The 18,218-nt window shown below is 42.7% G+C and overlaps 1 protein-coding gene across 1 annotated transcript in view; it reads right to left on the bottom strand.

Annotated features, from left to right (window-relative positions):
- Nucleotides 1-146: 146 nt before the first annotated feature.
- Nucleotides 147-18,218, bottom strand: part of URB1 (URB1 ribosome biogenesis factor) — a 59,135-nt gene continuing 41,063 nt past the window's right edge. Inside the window, exons 29-39 of the mRNA XM_075100993.1 lie at nt 16,889-17,063; nt 16,230-16,332; nt 11,658-11,818; nt 11,176-11,287; nt 10,155-10,261; nt 9,491-9,634; nt 8,511-8,620; nt 5,464-5,640; nt 4,263-4,504; nt 1,962-2,564; nt 147-1,367 (exon numbers count right to left, since the gene is read on the bottom strand). Of these exons, the coding sequence (XP_074957094.1) occupies nt 1,162-1,367; nt 1,962-2,564; nt 4,263-4,504; nt 5,464-5,640; nt 8,511-8,620; nt 9,491-9,634; nt 10,155-10,261; nt 11,176-11,287; nt 11,658-11,818; nt 16,230-16,332; nt 16,889-17,063 (2,140 nt within the window). The 3' untranslated portion in view covers nt 147-1,161. The remainder of the gene's footprint in view (nt 1,368-1,961; nt 2,565-4,262; nt 4,505-5,463; nt 5,641-8,510; nt 8,621-9,490; nt 9,635-10,154; nt 10,262-11,175; nt 11,288-11,657; nt 11,819-16,229; nt 16,333-16,888; nt 17,064-18,218) is intronic.

The raw sequence follows: 18,218 nt of genomic DNA, 5'->3' as shown, positions 1-18,218 counted from the left end.
TAGCCTCTAATGGGCTTGCAGCTTTTTCAAGAAATGTTTGTTATTTTTAAATCAAGTCTTGAAAATAGATACTATGGCTTCATTAGGACAGAATATTTATATGCAGAAGCAATCCTCATTATTTGGATCTCATGTTTTTTATTTAAAAAAACCCAAACCAACAAATTAAATAAACATCACAAGGAATGTGCATTTCTGGGTTTCTCCCTGGACAGAGTTTGTACAAAGTACCTAGGCACAGCACATATTCATGAGTAAATTTAATAAATCCTGTTTTACATTTCAAAGGTTCAAGTTCAGGCTCTGCACGTTTGTGTATCTGGAATGGTATGTTAAACTGCCCTTGAAGCCATGTTCAAGAAATATTTATCAGATTTCACAGAAAATTTCCAATAAAAACACGTATAATCAATGAACAGCAAGTCATTTAGGTTTTAGTTCCATCTCTCATCTTTTCAGAGTGGAGAGGAGATAGGCCTTTGTTGCAAGTCCCAGCAGCAGTGACAGTCAGAGCTTTTTTTAATTAAAAAACAAAACAAAACAAACCCAAACCAACAACAAACAAACAAACAAACCCAAAACAGAAAGGAGAATAAAAACAGACCAGCTCTGATATAAAGGCTTTCAAAAGCCATTTAATTTAAAAACAAGAAGAATCCCAGGCCATCACGATTCCAGTGTTCAGTCTTCAATTCATACTGGTTTTGGTATCACATATCATGAAAGAAACTGGGTTCTTCAAGAAACAGTAAGTCATCATGGCTAAACCTCTGACTACTCATTCTTTCCACTTATACCACATTGTGGTGAAGTTCTGCAGTCTTTTTTCCCCATCTTATAGCGGGGAGAGGATGGATTTTAACGACATGGGGACTGAAATACAGTCCAGAGGCAAGGCACTAATCAGTCTTTTTTGGTTCTTCATGAAGCTAAAAATGCCTGTAATAAAAATGATATAAATAACATTGTGTCCCATACTGTTCAAGAAAATGTTCCACTGAGAGATGATGAATACAATTTTCTTCCTCTGAGTTCCTACAATATTGATCTTTATGACCAAACAAGTTAGATTTGTACAGAGAACAGTTCAGGAGGGCTTCACGGCTCACAGCAATGGTGGCAGAGCGTATAACATTCAAAATTAAGTGTCACTTCACTGAATTAATGCCCCAGTGTAGCCAAGTAAAGGGTTTTGCAAAGAGGCATAATAGTTTCTTCTCCTTGTTTATGAGTTTCCGAGTCGTCATCGTTTAATTTATCATCTGTGCTGCTGCAGATCAATTTGACATGGGTTATTAACATATCTGGCTCCTGTGCTCCAAGCCATATGTCCCCAATGTAAACAGAAGTCAGGAATACAGAAACAGCTGTGGAAAAAAGAAGTAGAGAAAAATCAGAACAGATATTCTTCTACTTCCACATAGTAATACAAACCCAAACCATTTCATCTCCAGACCTATGTTTTAAAATAGTTTCCTAACTCTTTTCCTAGATGGAAAAGTCTGTGGGGTCTTTGCCCATGCAAAGCCAATGCTCCTTCTCACACTAAGGAAAGAAAACAGTTTCTTGTTAGCACAACCTTCTGACCTCTTTAAATAAAAAAGTTTGAAATGTGGCTTTTGAGCAGCATATGGATCAGAACCCAGCCCCACAGGGGCTCATTTGTTGCAGACTCTTTTTCCCCTTGGAATTACATTTTTTTATACCTCACTGAACTCCATTCTAGTCCTAGAAAGGAGCTTCTTTGAGGGAGTGTGACTGTTGTACTACCAGAAACCCCTACAGTATGACCCTATTCTGTGCGACCAACCCCTCTGCCCACACCACCAAAGACATACGTTTTACTTTGTGGGACATGGGCAAACTTCAGACTGTTTTGATGAAGTAAAAAAACCCATGGAACTACTTACTTTCTATCATTACCACCTTGTAAGGTGAATGAAAGGGAAGAGAGGAGTTACCTTTCTTGTTCGCATTCTCTTCTGTCATTGCTGACTGGCACAACGTTTTCACGAGTTTGTGAAAGCTGTTGTTGGTCAGGCCCTGAGCATCCATTAGGTGAAGCATGACTGAACTGAATAAACACAGCTCTTGAAAGAATCCAGCCATCCCACTGCTGAACTCACAGACCCGGGTGTAAAACTTGAAGATGTTGTTTCTCAGTGTCTGATCCCTGAGCATCTCCTGCACTGCCACTGGGTGTGGCAAGATGCAATTCTGTAGCCACCGCAGAGTTAACGAAACATTTTGCATATTGAGGCTGTGCTCAGCCATGGACCTCATGAGCCATTTATTTACTACGTAAGCAGACGCATAGGTAAGACTGAGTGTTTCATCTGCAAGGTCAGCTGATTTGAGGGGCTCCCCTCGATGGCTGGTGGGCAGCGCTGGGAAAACAGGCTCCCAGTGGGCAAATATGGAATTCAGGTGATCTCTGCATTTCTCCAGCTCAGAGGCTTTCAGGTCTGCAGCAGAGTCATCGTCTTTTTCTATCTCATTCTCTTTCCGAATGTGATGATAGGCATGAGATGAGGCTTGAGATTTGTTCTTTTCTTTAATATTTTCTGTAAGAAGAAAACACCACCAAAACAAACATCAGATATTCCAAAGGATTTTCTTGGTACAAGATCATGCGAGGAAGATGGTATCATGTGTTGTTTCAGTTGCTTAAAGGGTAAGTACTAGCCTCATTTAGCAGCCTAAATGAGACTGTGCAATTGGGAGCACACGGGCTACAGGCAACTCCCAGTGACTCGTAGGCTGAAAACTTCTCCAAACTGGATCGCCTGACTTTGAGTGAGCGATAATGCCACCCAGGCCCCGGCCCCCAGCCAGCGAAGCCAAGGCAGCGTTCCAGAGGTCCAGGAGATGCCGTTTTGCCAGGAAGGCTACATTATTTACACCACCTCATGAGAAACGCTCCAGCCGCTGTTCCCTGGTCTAGTGGAGGCACCGCACACGCCTGCCTATGGAAGGAGGTAGAAGCACAGCTACGTTGCTTTTGAACGGCGCAGGCTAAAGCGGCGAAGTCTGCCTTCCTCCTGCACAGCTGCGTCCCGGCCGAGCGCCCGCCTGGCGAGGTGCCGTCAACCAAGGGCACGTGAGTTTTTCAGACCCCAGGGGAAGAGACGGGCAGCCAAACTTTGTAAAGCGGGGCTGCCCAGAGTCAGATGCTGGCTGCGTCACGGGAGCAGCCAAGCTCCCAAACAGCAACAGCACTTTGCCACCACCATACCGTGCAGAGTATTTTATGGCAATTTGCTTTCGAGGAGCCACTGAGAAAATCGTCAGAAGTTTCAGTTATGTTGCACTCTGCAGCTTAAAAATCAACCAAACGCTTTTCAGTATTTTTTTCCCCAGGGCTGGGGAGGATGGGGGCAACTCCTGAAACGTAACCTCAGAAATAAAACTTCATATAAGGGCCCATATTTTTTGTGACTGCTTTGTAAGCTCCCAAGGCTTGGAGCAACAGATTTTTTTTTTTTAAACCTCATATAGAAAGTTGCAGATGTCGCTATAATTCTCTCAAAATCCTCAGAAAGACACTAAAAAGGTATGAAAAACTTTAGAAAAACTAAAGCTTTTACAGTATCCCTTAAATACAGTGATACTTTAAAAATCAGTTTAACTGATACAGAACACTTAAAGAAACCCACGGAAGTTCACTGTGTGCACCAAGGGTATCGCTGTATTTGCAGGAAACCAGGGTTGCTTAACACCTCCCACTACAAAGTTCCTTCTATATTTTATTCACAGAGATAACAAGAGAGAAGTCATACAAGCCCAGAAGTATTTTTGCTTTCTTCCAACACTGATGACAATAAGAAAAATTAACTATTTCATTTTTGTTTGCTTTACTGCTAGTTTTTACTCATATTTAACTTTCAGATTCCCCATCCACACTCAGAATGGTTCAATTCTTTGAGCACAAAACCTCCAAGCACCAGTTTTTTAAGACTTCATTTAAGAATACAATTTTTCAAAGCCCGAGTCTAGATCTGCAACTAAGTTTCATTTTAAAGCTCTTTCCCTTTTTAAAACTGTATTTCTAAAAAGCTTCTAGAATTGTGTTAAACCCAAAAGTCACTACCATACAGACCTGAAAAATGGCTTTCCATTTCCGTTCCTCCTCCTCCCCCAAGCTATATCAGATTGTCTGACAAAAGCTATTAATACTTCTTCCTATAAAATTTGCCTCACTTGTATGGTTAGCTTGTAACAGCCTCAACAGTGTTACTTTTCTGAAATATTTTAGTACTTACTAAGCAATTCTTTGATCTGGTATTTCTGAGCAAGAGTCTGCACATCCTCTTGCAGTTGCAGGTCTTTTTCAGTGACGCTCCACTTATGCAGCAGCAGCAGGACGTCTTTGTTTGAGAGAACGCTGTCATTCACAGTGAACCGGCTCATTTCTTTGAAGGCCTCAACCACTATAGCACGATATTCCAGCACAGAATTGAGTGTACTAAAAAACTGAGTCACTTTGGCCAGATCTAAATTAGTCCTATGAAAAGAAAACAAAAGTGCCATGTATTTTTCTGCATGGTAATTAATAAAATAAGTACAGTTTTTTTTCTCCTTATAGTCTTTCCTTACAGTTTTCTCCTGCAGTTCTCTAAACATCTACTTTTGTTTCTCAGGATGCCAGCAGTAATTAGTTTCATTCCCACGGAATCCCCAGTGCTTCACTCCATGAGTGTTTGGCAGAACAGACCATGAAATATAGTCTTTGCCCTCCTGCGTATAAACAGCAAAGGCAGATGGCACACAAGCAAAAGGCCAGAGGTCCAGAGCTTTACCTACACTTTTCTATTTTGCATTAATTTTCAAAATTTTAAGGAAATAAAAATAAACATAGCTTCTCCAGGCTGTGGCAATACTTGCCTGCACAAAGAGCCACATGCAGGTGCTACTATGTACCCAAACAGAACCAGTGGCCCAGTTGCTTTCTACTATCCCTGCTGCAACTGCTGCTGTGCTTAGACAGGTTAAACACTCTAGATCTGGAGAGGAGAGACTGAGCCCTTCTTAACGTTGTCACGTAGAACTTTGCACGGTTTCTCCTCATACAATTTGCAGGCGTGGTACATGCACAGAAATAGTCTAAAGCTTCTGAGAGTATGAAAGATCCTTGCAGCAAATAGCATTGCTAACTGCAGGCTCCAATCCAGCCAGAAAAACGTAAAACACAGCAGCTTAAAAGTGGCCAATAATTAAGGATGTAGAACCTGACAGTAACTATGCATCAGTTGTTGTTTTATTCCAATGTATTTAACAACTAAATTTTCCTGTCAAAGAAATCTCATCAAGATTCACTACTCAACATTCAAACTGAAAGGGGAAAAAAAAGCATTAAACTACCAGAGATGAAGAAATTCTTCTGGCCTTAATAAATTTCAAACCAACCAGAGGATGACATGCAAATTGATTAAAAAAGAAAGAAAAAAAAAGAAAAAGACTTACCGAATGTGTTTGATTAATGTGATCAAAACGTACAGAAATTCATTTACAAGCTGAATTGGAAGAAACTTCCTGTTCTCCTGGGATTGATTCTTGGTTTCTCTCTTGCCTCCTAAATTTGTTAGCCACAGCGTATGGAGTAAGGAAATAATTTTATTTAACAGCTTGCTTTCCAGAAACCTGAAAAAAAAAAAGTAAACACCCATTCGGAAGGCTGATCCTAACCAGGAACCAGCCCATCACCTAGAGGGGACCATATTCCAGTGCACTTTTGGAGCCATGAATGGCAACAGGTGCCTCTCAGCCAGGACCCCATCAGGGCACAACAGCGCACCCTTCTGAAGCTCCAGCCACACAGAGGCCCTGGTTACTGCCCTCCTCTTGCCGTGCTGCAGCTGGGGAAATACTATAGTGTACGCCTTCCATAGAGCGCAAGAGCTCTCAATCCCCAGGTGTAAGAAAGCAGGAAAGGAAGGCAAAAGATCAGCATGGCTGAGTTGAGACCTGCTGGTCAAACTAAAGGGGAAGAAGGAAACGCACAGGCGGTGGGAGCAGGGACAGGTATCCTGGGAAGAGTGTAGGGAGGCTGCCCGGTTGTGTAGGGATGGGGTCAGGAAGGCCAAGGCGCGGCTGGAGCTGAATTTGGCAAGGGACACAAAAAATAATAATAAGGGATTCTACAGGTACGTCATCCAGAAAAGAAAGGTCAGAGAAAGCGTAACCCACTTGACGAGCAAGACTGGCAAACTGGTAACAATGGACAAGGAGAAAGCTGAGGTACTCAACAACTTTTTTGCCTCAGTCTTCACTGGCAACCTCTCTTCCCACACATCTTGAGTGGATGGACTGCAACATGGGGACCGGGGGAGCAAAGTCCCTCCCACTGTAAGACAAGATCAGGTCCGTGACCACCCGAGGAACCTGAACATACGCAAGTCTGTGGGACCTGACAAGATGCATCCCACAGTCCTGAGGGAATTGCCACTCTCTATGATATCTGAAAAGTCATGGCAGTCAGGTGAAGTCCCTGGTGGCTGGAAAGAGGGAAACATTGCACTCATTCTTAAAAAGGGTAGAAAGGAGGACCCTAGGAACTACTGACCTGTCAGCCTCACCTCTGTGCTTGGAAAGATCATGGAACAGATCCTCCCAGAAGCTATGCTCGAGCACATGGAGGACAGGGAGGTGACTTGAGGCAGCCAGCATGGATGAGGCTTCACCAAGGGCAAGTCCTGCCTGACCAGCCCAATGGCCTTCTACGATGCAGTGACTACCTCAGTGGACATGGGAAGAGCTATGGATGTCGTCTGTCTGGACTTCTGTAAGGCCTTTGACACAGTCCCCCAAAACATCCTTCCCACTAAATTGGAGAGATATGGATTTGATGGGTGGACTGTTTGATGGATGAGGAATTGGTTGGATGGTCACATCCAGAGGGCTGTGGTCAATGGCCAGATGGAGACTGGTGACTATGTCCCTCAGGGGTCCATATTGGGACCAGTACTCTTTAACGTCTTCATCAGTGACGCAGACAGTGGGATCAAGTGCACTCTCAGCAAGTTTGCAGATGACACCAAGCTGAGTGGTGCCGTTGACACACCTGAGGGACAGGATGCCATGTAGTGGGACCTGGACAAGCTTGAGAAGTGCGGCCATGTGAGCCTCACAAGGTTCAACAAGGCCAAGTGCAGGGTCCTGCACACGGGTTGGGGCAACCTCCAGTATCAATACAGACTGGTGGATGAAAAGCCAGCAACGTGCTCTCACAACCCAGAAAGCCAATCATATCAAGTGCTCCATCAAAAGAAGCGTGGCCAGCAGGTCGAAGGAGGTGATTCTGCCCCTCTACTCCACTCTGGTGAGACCCCAACTGCAGTGCTGCATCCAGCTCTGGAGCCCTCAGCACAGGAAGGACGTGGACCTGTTGGAGTGGGTCCATAGGAGGGCCACAAAAATGATCCGAGGGCTGGAGCACCTCTCCTATAAGGACAGGCTGAGAGTTGGGGTTGTTCAGCCTGGAGAAGGGAAGGCTCTGGGGACACCTTATTGCAGCCTTTCAGTACTTAAAGGGGGCCTACCAGAAAGAAAGATGGGGACAAACTTTTTAGCAGGGCCTGTTGCGATAGAAAGGGGTAAGTTTTCAACCATAAGAGCATAGATTTAGACCAGGTATAAGGGAGAAATTTTTTACAATGAGAGTGGTGAAACAATGGCACAGGTTGCCCAGAGAGGTGGTAGATGCCCCATCCCTGGAAACATTCAAGGTCAGATTGGACGGGGCCCTGAGCAACCTCATCTAATTGAGGATGTCTCATGTAGTTGAGGCTGGGGTGGTGGTGGGGAACATCTCATTTTTGTACAGAGGATGCAAGAAGAATACCTCTGTAAAGTACAACCACAAGATAAGTATTGGGTGCCAGAGGCCAAATCCAGGCTTTTTCACTTCCAAATGTAGCAAACTGTACCAAAGAGAGGTGTACAACAGGGGAGCAGTACCGGGAACCTGTTCAGGCCAATCACACTGGAGATGATCCTGAAACCTTGCTTGAACCTGCCAGGGGAATCTATGCAAAGGAGATTTTGTGCGTGTGTGTGCGCACACGCATGTGTGTGCGTGAGGAAGAGGCAAGGGGAGGAGGAAGGAGCGAGAGGAAAAATGTCATAGACAGCTCAAATTCATTATTGTGCCAATTACTATGTAGGACATCCTATGACAGGATATGAATTGTGGGTATTTGAAATGAGAGTCACATTCACTAAAATATGCTGGTTTGTTTTCTAAGCTTTTTCAAGAAAGCATTATAAAAAAGCATGAAGCCCCCACCATCATCCCTCCTACTGCAACCTGAAAGCATCTTGAATTTTTTTAGAAACACAAGGGAACGCTTCCAAGTTTGGCAAGTTCTGCCAGTACAGCCCTAGGTGTCTAATGCCACAACTGCTGACAGACCATCTCCATATCTGTCACCCTTGTTTTTGTATTCAGTTGCATAATTATTTTACTGTGAACAGTAAAATTGTTCCCATTTCACTAGTATTTCCCCAGTTACCTTTTCTCTAAGATGTGCAGTATCCAGGTTAAGAGGCTGTGATCTTGTATCAGCTCATAGGCAGCTCTGGTGACATGGGCAGCGCTTTGTAATATCTCCAGAATACGACTCTGAAACAGAAAATATAATTTCTTCTTTTACAAAATGAGAATATAGTCAGGATCTAATTATTATCCATCTTTCAGAAGGATGTAATTAGCAATCTGATTGGCACCTGGGATCTGATCAACTTAAAGTTAAAATTTATTACCAAACACATGCTCACAGCAACCCCAGGAAAGAAGAGACATTCTCTTTTCAAGGCTTTATACACAGAGATGCTGCTCCTAAAAGGAAGTCTTATGGTAGCGAGGCATTATTCTCTTTTTGTCCAAGATTTTGATACCTAACTAACCGAGATACTTTTAAAAGACTGGATTTCTCAGGGTGGATGCTTATGAATGTGAGACCCCCTGGCATGTGATTTTTCTTCCTGCTAAAGCACTGTACAGGTAACATGCTGGTTAGGGAATAAGGAGACCTAAGAAAGCAAAGGCCCTGACCATATGAACAAAACTACAGTATCTGCAATATTTTCCACGAAGCAGTAGAAATACAACTGGAGCCAGAACACCAGCTGATGAAACAGAGTGAGGTTCCATGATCGCAGGGATCTGTTCCAATTTCAGGGGACAAGGACACAACCCTGGTCTAGACGCAAGCAATTATTTCCCCCTTCACACACATACAAAAATCAACAAGGAACAGATTTTCAAGAGGGCAAGGAAGAGTCAACTCCTCCTTTATGCTTTCTATTTGTTTAAGATCTCCAAACCATGCAAACTCTTGTGGTTTGGGATTTATTTTTGGGGGTTTTTTTTGTCAGTTGGTTTTTTTTTCTTTGTTGGTTTGGTTTTTGTGGGGTTTTTGGGTTGTTTATTTGGTTGATTGTGGCTTTTTTGTTTGTTTTGGTTTTGTTTTGTTTTTTTTAAAATCCTTACCTGGGAGCCCTCATCGCACAAAGGGCTGTTGAAAAAGGAAAGAATGACCTGGAAAATCCTCTGGTAGTCATAAAGCTCGTAGCAATGTTTATCACGCAGCCCTTCTCCAAGAAGTCTGAGAATCCACTCACGTTCCGTTTTGTACTAAAAGCCATAAGAAAAATACAACCATCAGACTTTTCAAAATAATGCCTGCTCATAAGAGCACAAAAAAACCTGGTTCCCTGGGAGTGCCAGCACAGTGCTTAACAGCTTTTTCTGGACTTCTCAATTTTAATCCCTATCAAGTTTAATCAATAACATCCATCAGAAACAGTTACTCTGCAGCCCAAATAAACCCTGATAATGGAACTTTAAAAGTTGCTGTTTCTAAAATACCTCAGTTGAACTCAACGTTAATCATCTAAACCCAAATATGAATGTAAGCTCACCAGGGCAGAACATTCTGTTGGTTGTGCTTACAGAGCACGCATACCACAATCCATTATTTCATTTTGTGTTACTATCACCCAGAAATAATACTTCTAATTCCAATGAAAAAACAAAACAAAGATGCCTCTCATTTATTAGCTATGGAAGAATACGATGTTATTGCGTTTTTATGGCTTTTTTCTATTATTTTCTGAAGAATTAGTGGATACCTAAGATGGGATTCTTAAATTACCTCAAAATCAAAACTGTAGAAAAGCTGGAAAAACCCTGGCACTTTCCTCAGGTCCAAATACTGGTGTGACAGAAGGAATCTGTTTACCTTTATATACATATGCTCCTCTGCAAAGAGAAACAATGGTTATTGTGGAGGAAGACAATGTTCACAATACACAACCATGCAGAAAAAAATAAATGAAACCTGTATTTTCCAGTGTTTCAGCTAGCTGTCAGAAACAGTACGTTAATTATAGTGAGGAGGCCTTCTGCTCCAAGGCTGATTATATTGTTGGCCACCCCTCCTCTTCTCTTCCCCCAAATGAAAAGCTCATTCAGAGCATGCACAAAGCAGGTGAGAAGATAAGCATTCAACATGGCTCTGATTTCAGCAAATCAAACCTTACTTCATCGACAAAACAGGAATCTGCAGCAAAGTGAGAGGCAAATCTTTCCACGTTTCAAGCCTAACGCTTCACATTAGGCAATCATAATTTTTAACCTACAGGCCAGGCATGTCCCCCATGGGCAGTGGAACAATTTGCCCAGAGGCACTATACAGTCTCCATCCTTGGAGGCAGTCTACAGGTCTGGGGGTTTTCTAGGATAAAGCCCTGCGCAAAGTGGTCTGCCCTCACAGCTGGCCCTGCTTTGGGCAGAGGGCTTAGCTAAAGACCTCACAAGGTCCCTTCCGAACTGAACTACTCCCCAGTGCTATGGCTCTCCTTTGCAACAGTGAATTACGTTGATTCAGTGTCTGGGGACAAAAGGACATCAGGCCAACCTACTCATCTAATCTCACTCATCTAGTCCTCTGCCCACTTCCACCCCAAAATTACAAGGAGCAGAGTGGCTTCATCCCTGATGGATCAGACTGGTTTTGTACACAAATCAAAATGGCAGTAAGGCTGTTTTTCTTTGAAACACAGGAAAGCATACTTCGTGTCACAGCTATCTCATCTTCCAGTATTGGTCAAACACATTACTCCATGCACATTGACTCACCCCAGGAGTTCAACATACACAGTAGGTGACAGTACCTGGCTTCAGAATCTGCTGTGCCACACGAGCAATGTAGAGGGTCAAAGAGAAGGTAAACCTGAGGTTTGGCTGCCTGATTCCATTTTGCACAGCATCCAAGAGATACAGCAACTGCAGCACAAGAGCCCAGGGGAGAAAAGCTTGAACCATAACCCAAACAAATACAACAGGAGAGCATGAATATATAAATAAGCTTTTAGGATATTTCACAGGCCATAAATCAAATACTAATCCCATCGAGATTTCCACTCCTACAAATAAAACTACTAAGAATTTCTAAAACACGTTTTCCCCTTTTCTTCCACCCATTGATAACAGAAGGAAACACAAAGCGATAGAGGAGAAACAATGGAATAGAGGATAAAAAGTTTCTTTTAGCTCACTCACCATGTAGATGGATGAGCAAAGCAGCAACTCTCTCGTAAGTGTCCATGACCTAAAATATCTAACCTGGCAAACTATCAACTGAGCTCAGTCTTACCTGACTCTTCTCTCGAAAGCGAGCTCCTTCCAGATGAGAACGAAAGGAAGCCAGGACAAAATACGCAGCTGCTCTCATGTTGGAATCATAGCTGCTAAGGGCAGCTACTGTTAGACCCAGGGCATTGACTTCGACAAACTTGTGACATGCCACTACACATTCTGTGTGGGAAGGGGAAGGAAATAAAAATACCCAGTGCATTATATTGACACGGCATAGAGTATGTAACAGCACTATAATCCTTAAGAAAAACTCTGTTCATAAACACTAATTTCTAGACCTACCTCTACAAACTATTACTTCACTGCATGCTGAAGGCTCTTTCAGCTAACACTGGCATTCTGCAAATCACTCTGAACAGGAATTCTTTACCTGAGCTCAAACTGATGTGGTTAGTCTCATTTACATGAGAAAGAGATGATTCTGCCTGCTGGACCATGGAAAATTAGGAGTAAATTCTGTAAAGACATCACATATCTCACTGTTTCAGGAAAGTTAAGTACAAAGAAGAACAAGAAGGAAAATCCTCCTCCTCAAAACATTTTCTCAACACTTAAGTCTGGGCCTGAAAGAAAGATCAGCATGGCCAATGAAAAGCCTATCTGCACTAAAGAGCTTCTGTAATAGAACGGGCAGGAGAAAAATACACAAATAAGCCATTAGCCATGCCAGTTGTTACTGTGCAGGCACGAGTGATTCTCATAAGGCATGTTCCAAGCAAAGTACTAAACTGTACCCCATGCCCTTCTGGGAAAAATGAAATCCAGCAATGAACAAACAGTAACCAGCCAAACAGAAAATACACACTTGAATCTAACATTTATTTTCCATAGTGTTTTGCCATCAGGATTAGAGTTTCCCATTTAAGGGCCATGAGTTTTAAAGAGCTCGTGCCATTTCTGCCCACCGATGGCTAGAAATGACTTGATGTAAAACCAGAGTGTCTCCTGTGCTATTTCTATTCCATTCACCAGTAATGGCATACCACAGCACCTCAGCTGTATTTTACCAGCTAAAGTGCAAATGCATTGTGGTTCTGAGTTTAGCAACAATATTTGCTTATTTTCTTTTAATGCACACTGATGGTCAGGAGGAAGTTTCTGAGAAACAACTATTCCTATTTAAGATGAGGCTGTAGTCTTACTGACAAGTACCTATATTTGGTCCACTGATTTCCTCCCCCACCACCACCCACCCGTAACTAAAATAGATATATATATTTTATATATATTTATGTAAAAGTCACAGATTATTTATGTGCCCGCAGCAGCAGGTAGGCTGTTTCTCTCATGTTTTCCTCAACTGCCAGAACTCCTACTTCAATTTCGTGCCTGGCAGTTTCATACCCAGCTCTGCTAGTTATGGGCCAGGCAACAGCAGGGTTTCCACCTCCTAGTACTGCCTCTCAACCAGCCCACTGCTACGTGACCAGTGCAAAGGCATGACTGAATTGCAATGACAGATCTTTTCAGTGAGTGGTTTTACAAGTTATTTCAATGCTAGTAATTACTGTACACTTCCCTACACCACTCCTCACCAAAGCACATCAAATTTAACTGGTGTAATGCAAAGTACCTCAGTCATTCTCCAAGTGAGCGAAAAGATCCCTTGTTTATTATCATGGAATACCTCTCACACCACAAGAGCTCATACATATACAGCTCTTACCCCTGGTACTTCCAGGTGCTGGGCAAGGCCACCACCTGACTGCCAAAGTAAAAATGGTGAGAGGAGTAGCAACAACAGGGCATGAGAAAGAGAAACAAAGCCCAGAGAGACATCTAATCTATGCCTTCTGCTACCTTCTGCCTGTAGCAAAGCAACTCCGCACTCCCACTCTTCAGGCAAGATGCAAGGGTGCAAGGTAAGCACTGGGAAATGGATACTTTCTGAATCCCAAGCAAACATGCAAAGATGATCTAAAACTCGTCTGCCTGCAGAGGATTCTCCATCACTTATGGACACCTCACACACAGTCCTGGCCTATACAACAACCCCCCTTCAGTACAGGATCAAAGATATGTTGTATGCCCTTTCACAGCAAGCCACCACACAGCTCTCCTTCAGACTGCAGTTCTTGAGAACTCCTAACATACACCAACTAGACAGACAAAGTGACAAATTTTATGGGGTGGTACCACATAGTGAAATTCAAAGTCCTCACTTCAGCAATAAAGTTCACGCTGGTTACAGAAAGATTAATTCGGAAAACTTTCTTTCACTGAAAACACGCAGTGGAAATATTTTCCATCCAGCTGTCCTTGGAGAGTGCATTTAACAACTAACATAAAATAGCAAGCCATTATTTAAAAAAAACAGAAGTTAATTCTATGTCTGACATACAGTTTGTTTAAAGTACCTTGAGAACCATGATGGAAAAGCTTTCCACAAGATGCTTATCAGAGCTAAAGTTAGACAGAGCTTGCTATCTGCCCAACTCCAGACTTACTTTTTACTCAGTGAGCATTAAACACTATGCAACAAGCCTATGTTTATAAATTCAGCAGTTATATAACATCTGTGCACAGGGCACTGTGCAGCCAGTACAAAGAGCAAATAAATAAAGAGGAATTGGGAATTTCAAGAGCAGCTGACATGGTTTAGGAGCACCATGGGACTTGAACTCATAAATCACTTGGGCCCTTTAAAATGCCCCTCTTAGGACACAGACTCTTGCTCAGTGTGGAGCCATTAAGAGGACTATTTTTTCCCCTCTCTAGTTTTACAGTCAGCCTACGTTGGGATAGCCACTGCCTCCACAGCTTTGCAAGAACACGACATGCAAGAGCTCCCTCAACCCCACTGCTTCCCACACAAGGAGTTGTCCTTGCTGGCTGACTCTAGCGCTGCTGAGGCTAACCAAGAGCCACCAAATCCCTCCCACCAGGTAAGGTGGTGGCTTCCAGGTGGTGGGTGATGATGACAGGTGCATGACAGCAATTCTGCTTCCAACTATTACACCCAGGTTCAAAGACACTGGCTGTCCTGCTCTTCATCAATAACAGCATTAACTGGATCATCTAAGATCCCTCCTACCAAATAGTTCTGGTACCTTTTTTCCTTTCAGTAGACTAAAAGACAGTTCTTTTTACTGCTGTCAAAATTACACAGAGCGGTTTACAACTATAGCTAAGTATAGGCTAAGAACACTCAAAACAGGTACTGTACTACAAAGGTATAGGTGAACAAAAGAAGGACTGTAAGTATGATTTCACTGAACGACAGTTATCAGCCTCCCAGTTGCTTGTGCTATTATTATCAGCCATCATAAAGCCAAATCCAGCTGTAACTACACAGTGGTTAAACATAATCAACATAGGGAGGGAGGTGGTTAGGGAATTACTTATGATACTTGTCTCACTTTGATCTTTAAGGGCTCTCTAAATAGACAGTGTCCCTGTGAAGGGATACAGCAGGGATATGCATACGTGAAGCAGGGTCACATCAAACAAGAAACATGAGGCTAAGCAACTTGTTTTCAAGCACCATGGAGATCTCATCAAACTTTCCAACAATTCTGAGCGCAGCCCTATTCATGACATACAATGGCCCCACATGTCTCTGATAGAAAATGAGTTGGCTGAAGTCTTCCTATACTATAGCCACAGCCTGTAACAGGCCAGATCTCCAGTCAATTCAGTCATGGTGTCCCTCACAGAAATCGATACCCCTGCAGAGATTTGTTCCGGTCAGGAAACAACTTCACCCTTTCCCAGCAATGGTGGCTTCTGGTTCATGCCCAGGGAAGTCCTCCAATGCTGCAGGGCACGTTCTCCAACCTGCCCTACCTCTGCCCAGATCCCGCTGACAGGAGCGGATTACTGCTCCCAAAGACTCAGCCACAAAGCAGCCCCAGATCAGAGCAGTCCTATCGGCTGCAGGTGGGGCGCTGCATGTAGCAGCAAAAGGTGCCATCCCTCCCATGCCTGTTTTGCTCATTGTGTTGCTGTGACACCATAGCTGATGCAGAATGCAGCTCTACACGTTCACCAGAAAAAATACAACCTTTTAGTGGGGAAAATTCTCTACTGATCCCTCCTATGCTGTTTTATAATTACATTGTGCTGGTTTTTGTGATATACAGAATGCTGTTCAATATATCAGAGAACATAAATCTGTCTACTTTTTGTCTCTTCCTACCTGTTTCCAGTTCCAGTTTAAAAACCTCTCCTCATCTTAAGCACATCAGTCCCTCAAAGGGTTAAACCACTACCTTTAAGAGAGCTATGAGGGAACTCCTAGTCATCTGGACAAGAGCAGCTTGGCAGGAATGCCCTTCTGCTGCTACACTGCTCTATTTCTGAGTAGCCAAATCTCACTAGATACATTGCATTATTTGGAGAAGTGTTTTTAAAAAGCCCAATAAACTTCAATGCCAATTATGCCTTGTTATTAAGTCATTCTCAAAATCAAAATGCAATGCAGTAGGTGGTTAAATGATGTATGTTCTTCCTCTCCAAAGCCAGGCACAAATTTTTTCTGTAGTATTAACTCTTATACTGAGAATAACAGCTACAGATCCCGCAGCAATGTAAAACGACGCTAAATATTGAAGAGAAACATTCACTTTACCTGGTCTGGTCAGTTCACTAAAGAGGTGAAGTAAAAAACAAGGATCGTAGAAGTCATCAAGATTCTTGACACTTTTATCTCTATATAGTGACTCTTGTACCTCCTGAAACCAAATTCAAACCAGTATTTGTAAGGAACACCACCAATTTCCAGCTTGGTTTCAAACCTCCCCAGCCACCTCAGCCCATTATAAAGCAGCCAATACTAAACCTTGCAAAATACAATGCAACACAGGGTGAGACATGCTTGTGTTTAAATCTGGCCTTCACTACCAGGGCTCCAAAACTATTTCCCCTGACTAGGGCAAACAGGTATAGAAGCACGTTGGCAAACTGTATTAAAGACCGAAGAGCCCGTTGTCAGTGGATCCTCGAACAGCCAAATTAAACAACTGTTTAAAAGTCAAATTCTGGTCTCACTTATACACGGCAATCTTTGCAATGCTGCACAATCACACCTGCCAACAAGATGTGGTCCATATATTGCAATTCATTTGAAAAGTGCTCCTAAATAATTCCAGCCCTTCCATGAATTTAAATAACTCTCCTGATGTAAACAAATTGCAATATATTACACGAATGCAATAAAGAAATTACTAAAGTGAAAGGCTCTTTTTCTACATCAGAAGAAGGATAATTCAGCAGTCTGAGCCAAAGCACCTGTGATGACGACAGAAGGCGGCGATGCTGAGGAAAAGACAGAATTGTCTTCATCATCTTTTCTCGATCTAGCAGACACAGAATCTCCTCCATGCTTGGCTGCTGCCATAGTGACTTCCCTAGACTCTTACAAGTCTTGTGATGCTCCACAGCAGCTGGACCCCATAGCAGGATTCTTAAACATTGTTAAAAGTAAACGCATTAGTCAACAGACTGCTAGCACTGAGCAAAAAAGCAATTACAGAGGATATAAATTAGTATTTAAATTTTCCCTTCACTTGTACTTATTATTCTGTGGGAACTTGAAACTAGAACTTGTTTCCCTGGCAACACCTCTTTCATCCATCCAAAAAGCTTTTCAAATTCAGTCTGAGGGTGTCTCATTAACTATTTCCTACCCTGTTAATCCAAGTCAGAACTTACCTTCTCAGAACAAATGCTTTTTTATTTAAGCTATAAATACAGGTAAGTATGGTAGCAGCTGCATGATGAGACAATGAACAAGATGTGGTCAGACAAGGTTGTCTCAAATGCAACTGATATTTCAGACCAGCATCACAGTGGTTCAGCAAAACATAAATCCTTACTCTCCTCCTCTGAGTTGCTCCTTAGACCTCACTTACTTTGGTATTGTACTTGAAGTGCTATTTTGTCATTTATTATGTGGATACTGCCAGCAGCATGCCCCACTGTCAGAGGTGCTAGGCTTCTTGTCACCCAGAACCTGAAGGCTCCCATTCGTTACACAAGTCGGGCTCTACTGGGTTGCCTGTACAGCAGTTTTTCCTGAATGTTCTCTAATTCACTCAAACTCTTCAGTGCTGCAATCAAGTCTAAGCAAGTATCGGACCACCAATTCACTTCAGGGTACAGTATGAAATTGTTTCTCCTTTTAAAAGGCTACAAAAGTGTTGGGACCTACCTCTGAAATTAGTCTCCTCCTCACATAACACCCTCCCATTTGCAAACACTTTCAGTAAAGATTTATTCAGGATGTGGCTAGTGCCAGAGCCCTGGCTTCTGGAAGCCACTTCAATTCCCTGTTAAAAAGAACCTTCATTCCCTGTCCCCCTTCACAGGCTGCAAGAATCATTTATATTCTCAGACAAAGCCAAGGGAGTCCAGTCCTGCTCCAACTGCCTGAGCCAGTATTCTTGCATTGCTGTTAATATTTATGCCCATACCTCAAACACAGAAAAGTACATTTAAGCAAGGCAGACCAAAAATATCAGTGTATATAAGAACTACCTGTTAGCCACAGACTTCCCTGTGGACTGCTTGGGCACAGGGCCTGAAAAGAAACTGATTATTTTATATAATACATGGTGCT

The sequence above is a fragment of the Phalacrocorax aristotelis genome, chromosome 1, assembly GCF_949628215.1.
Source record: "Phalacrocorax aristotelis chromosome 1, bGulAri2.1, whole genome shotgun sequence".
In the NCBI taxonomy this organism is placed as follows: domain Eukaryota; kingdom Metazoa; phylum Chordata; class Aves; order Suliformes; family Phalacrocoracidae; genus Phalacrocorax; species Phalacrocorax aristotelis.
This window is presented reverse-complemented; position numbering and strand designations above follow the sequence as displayed.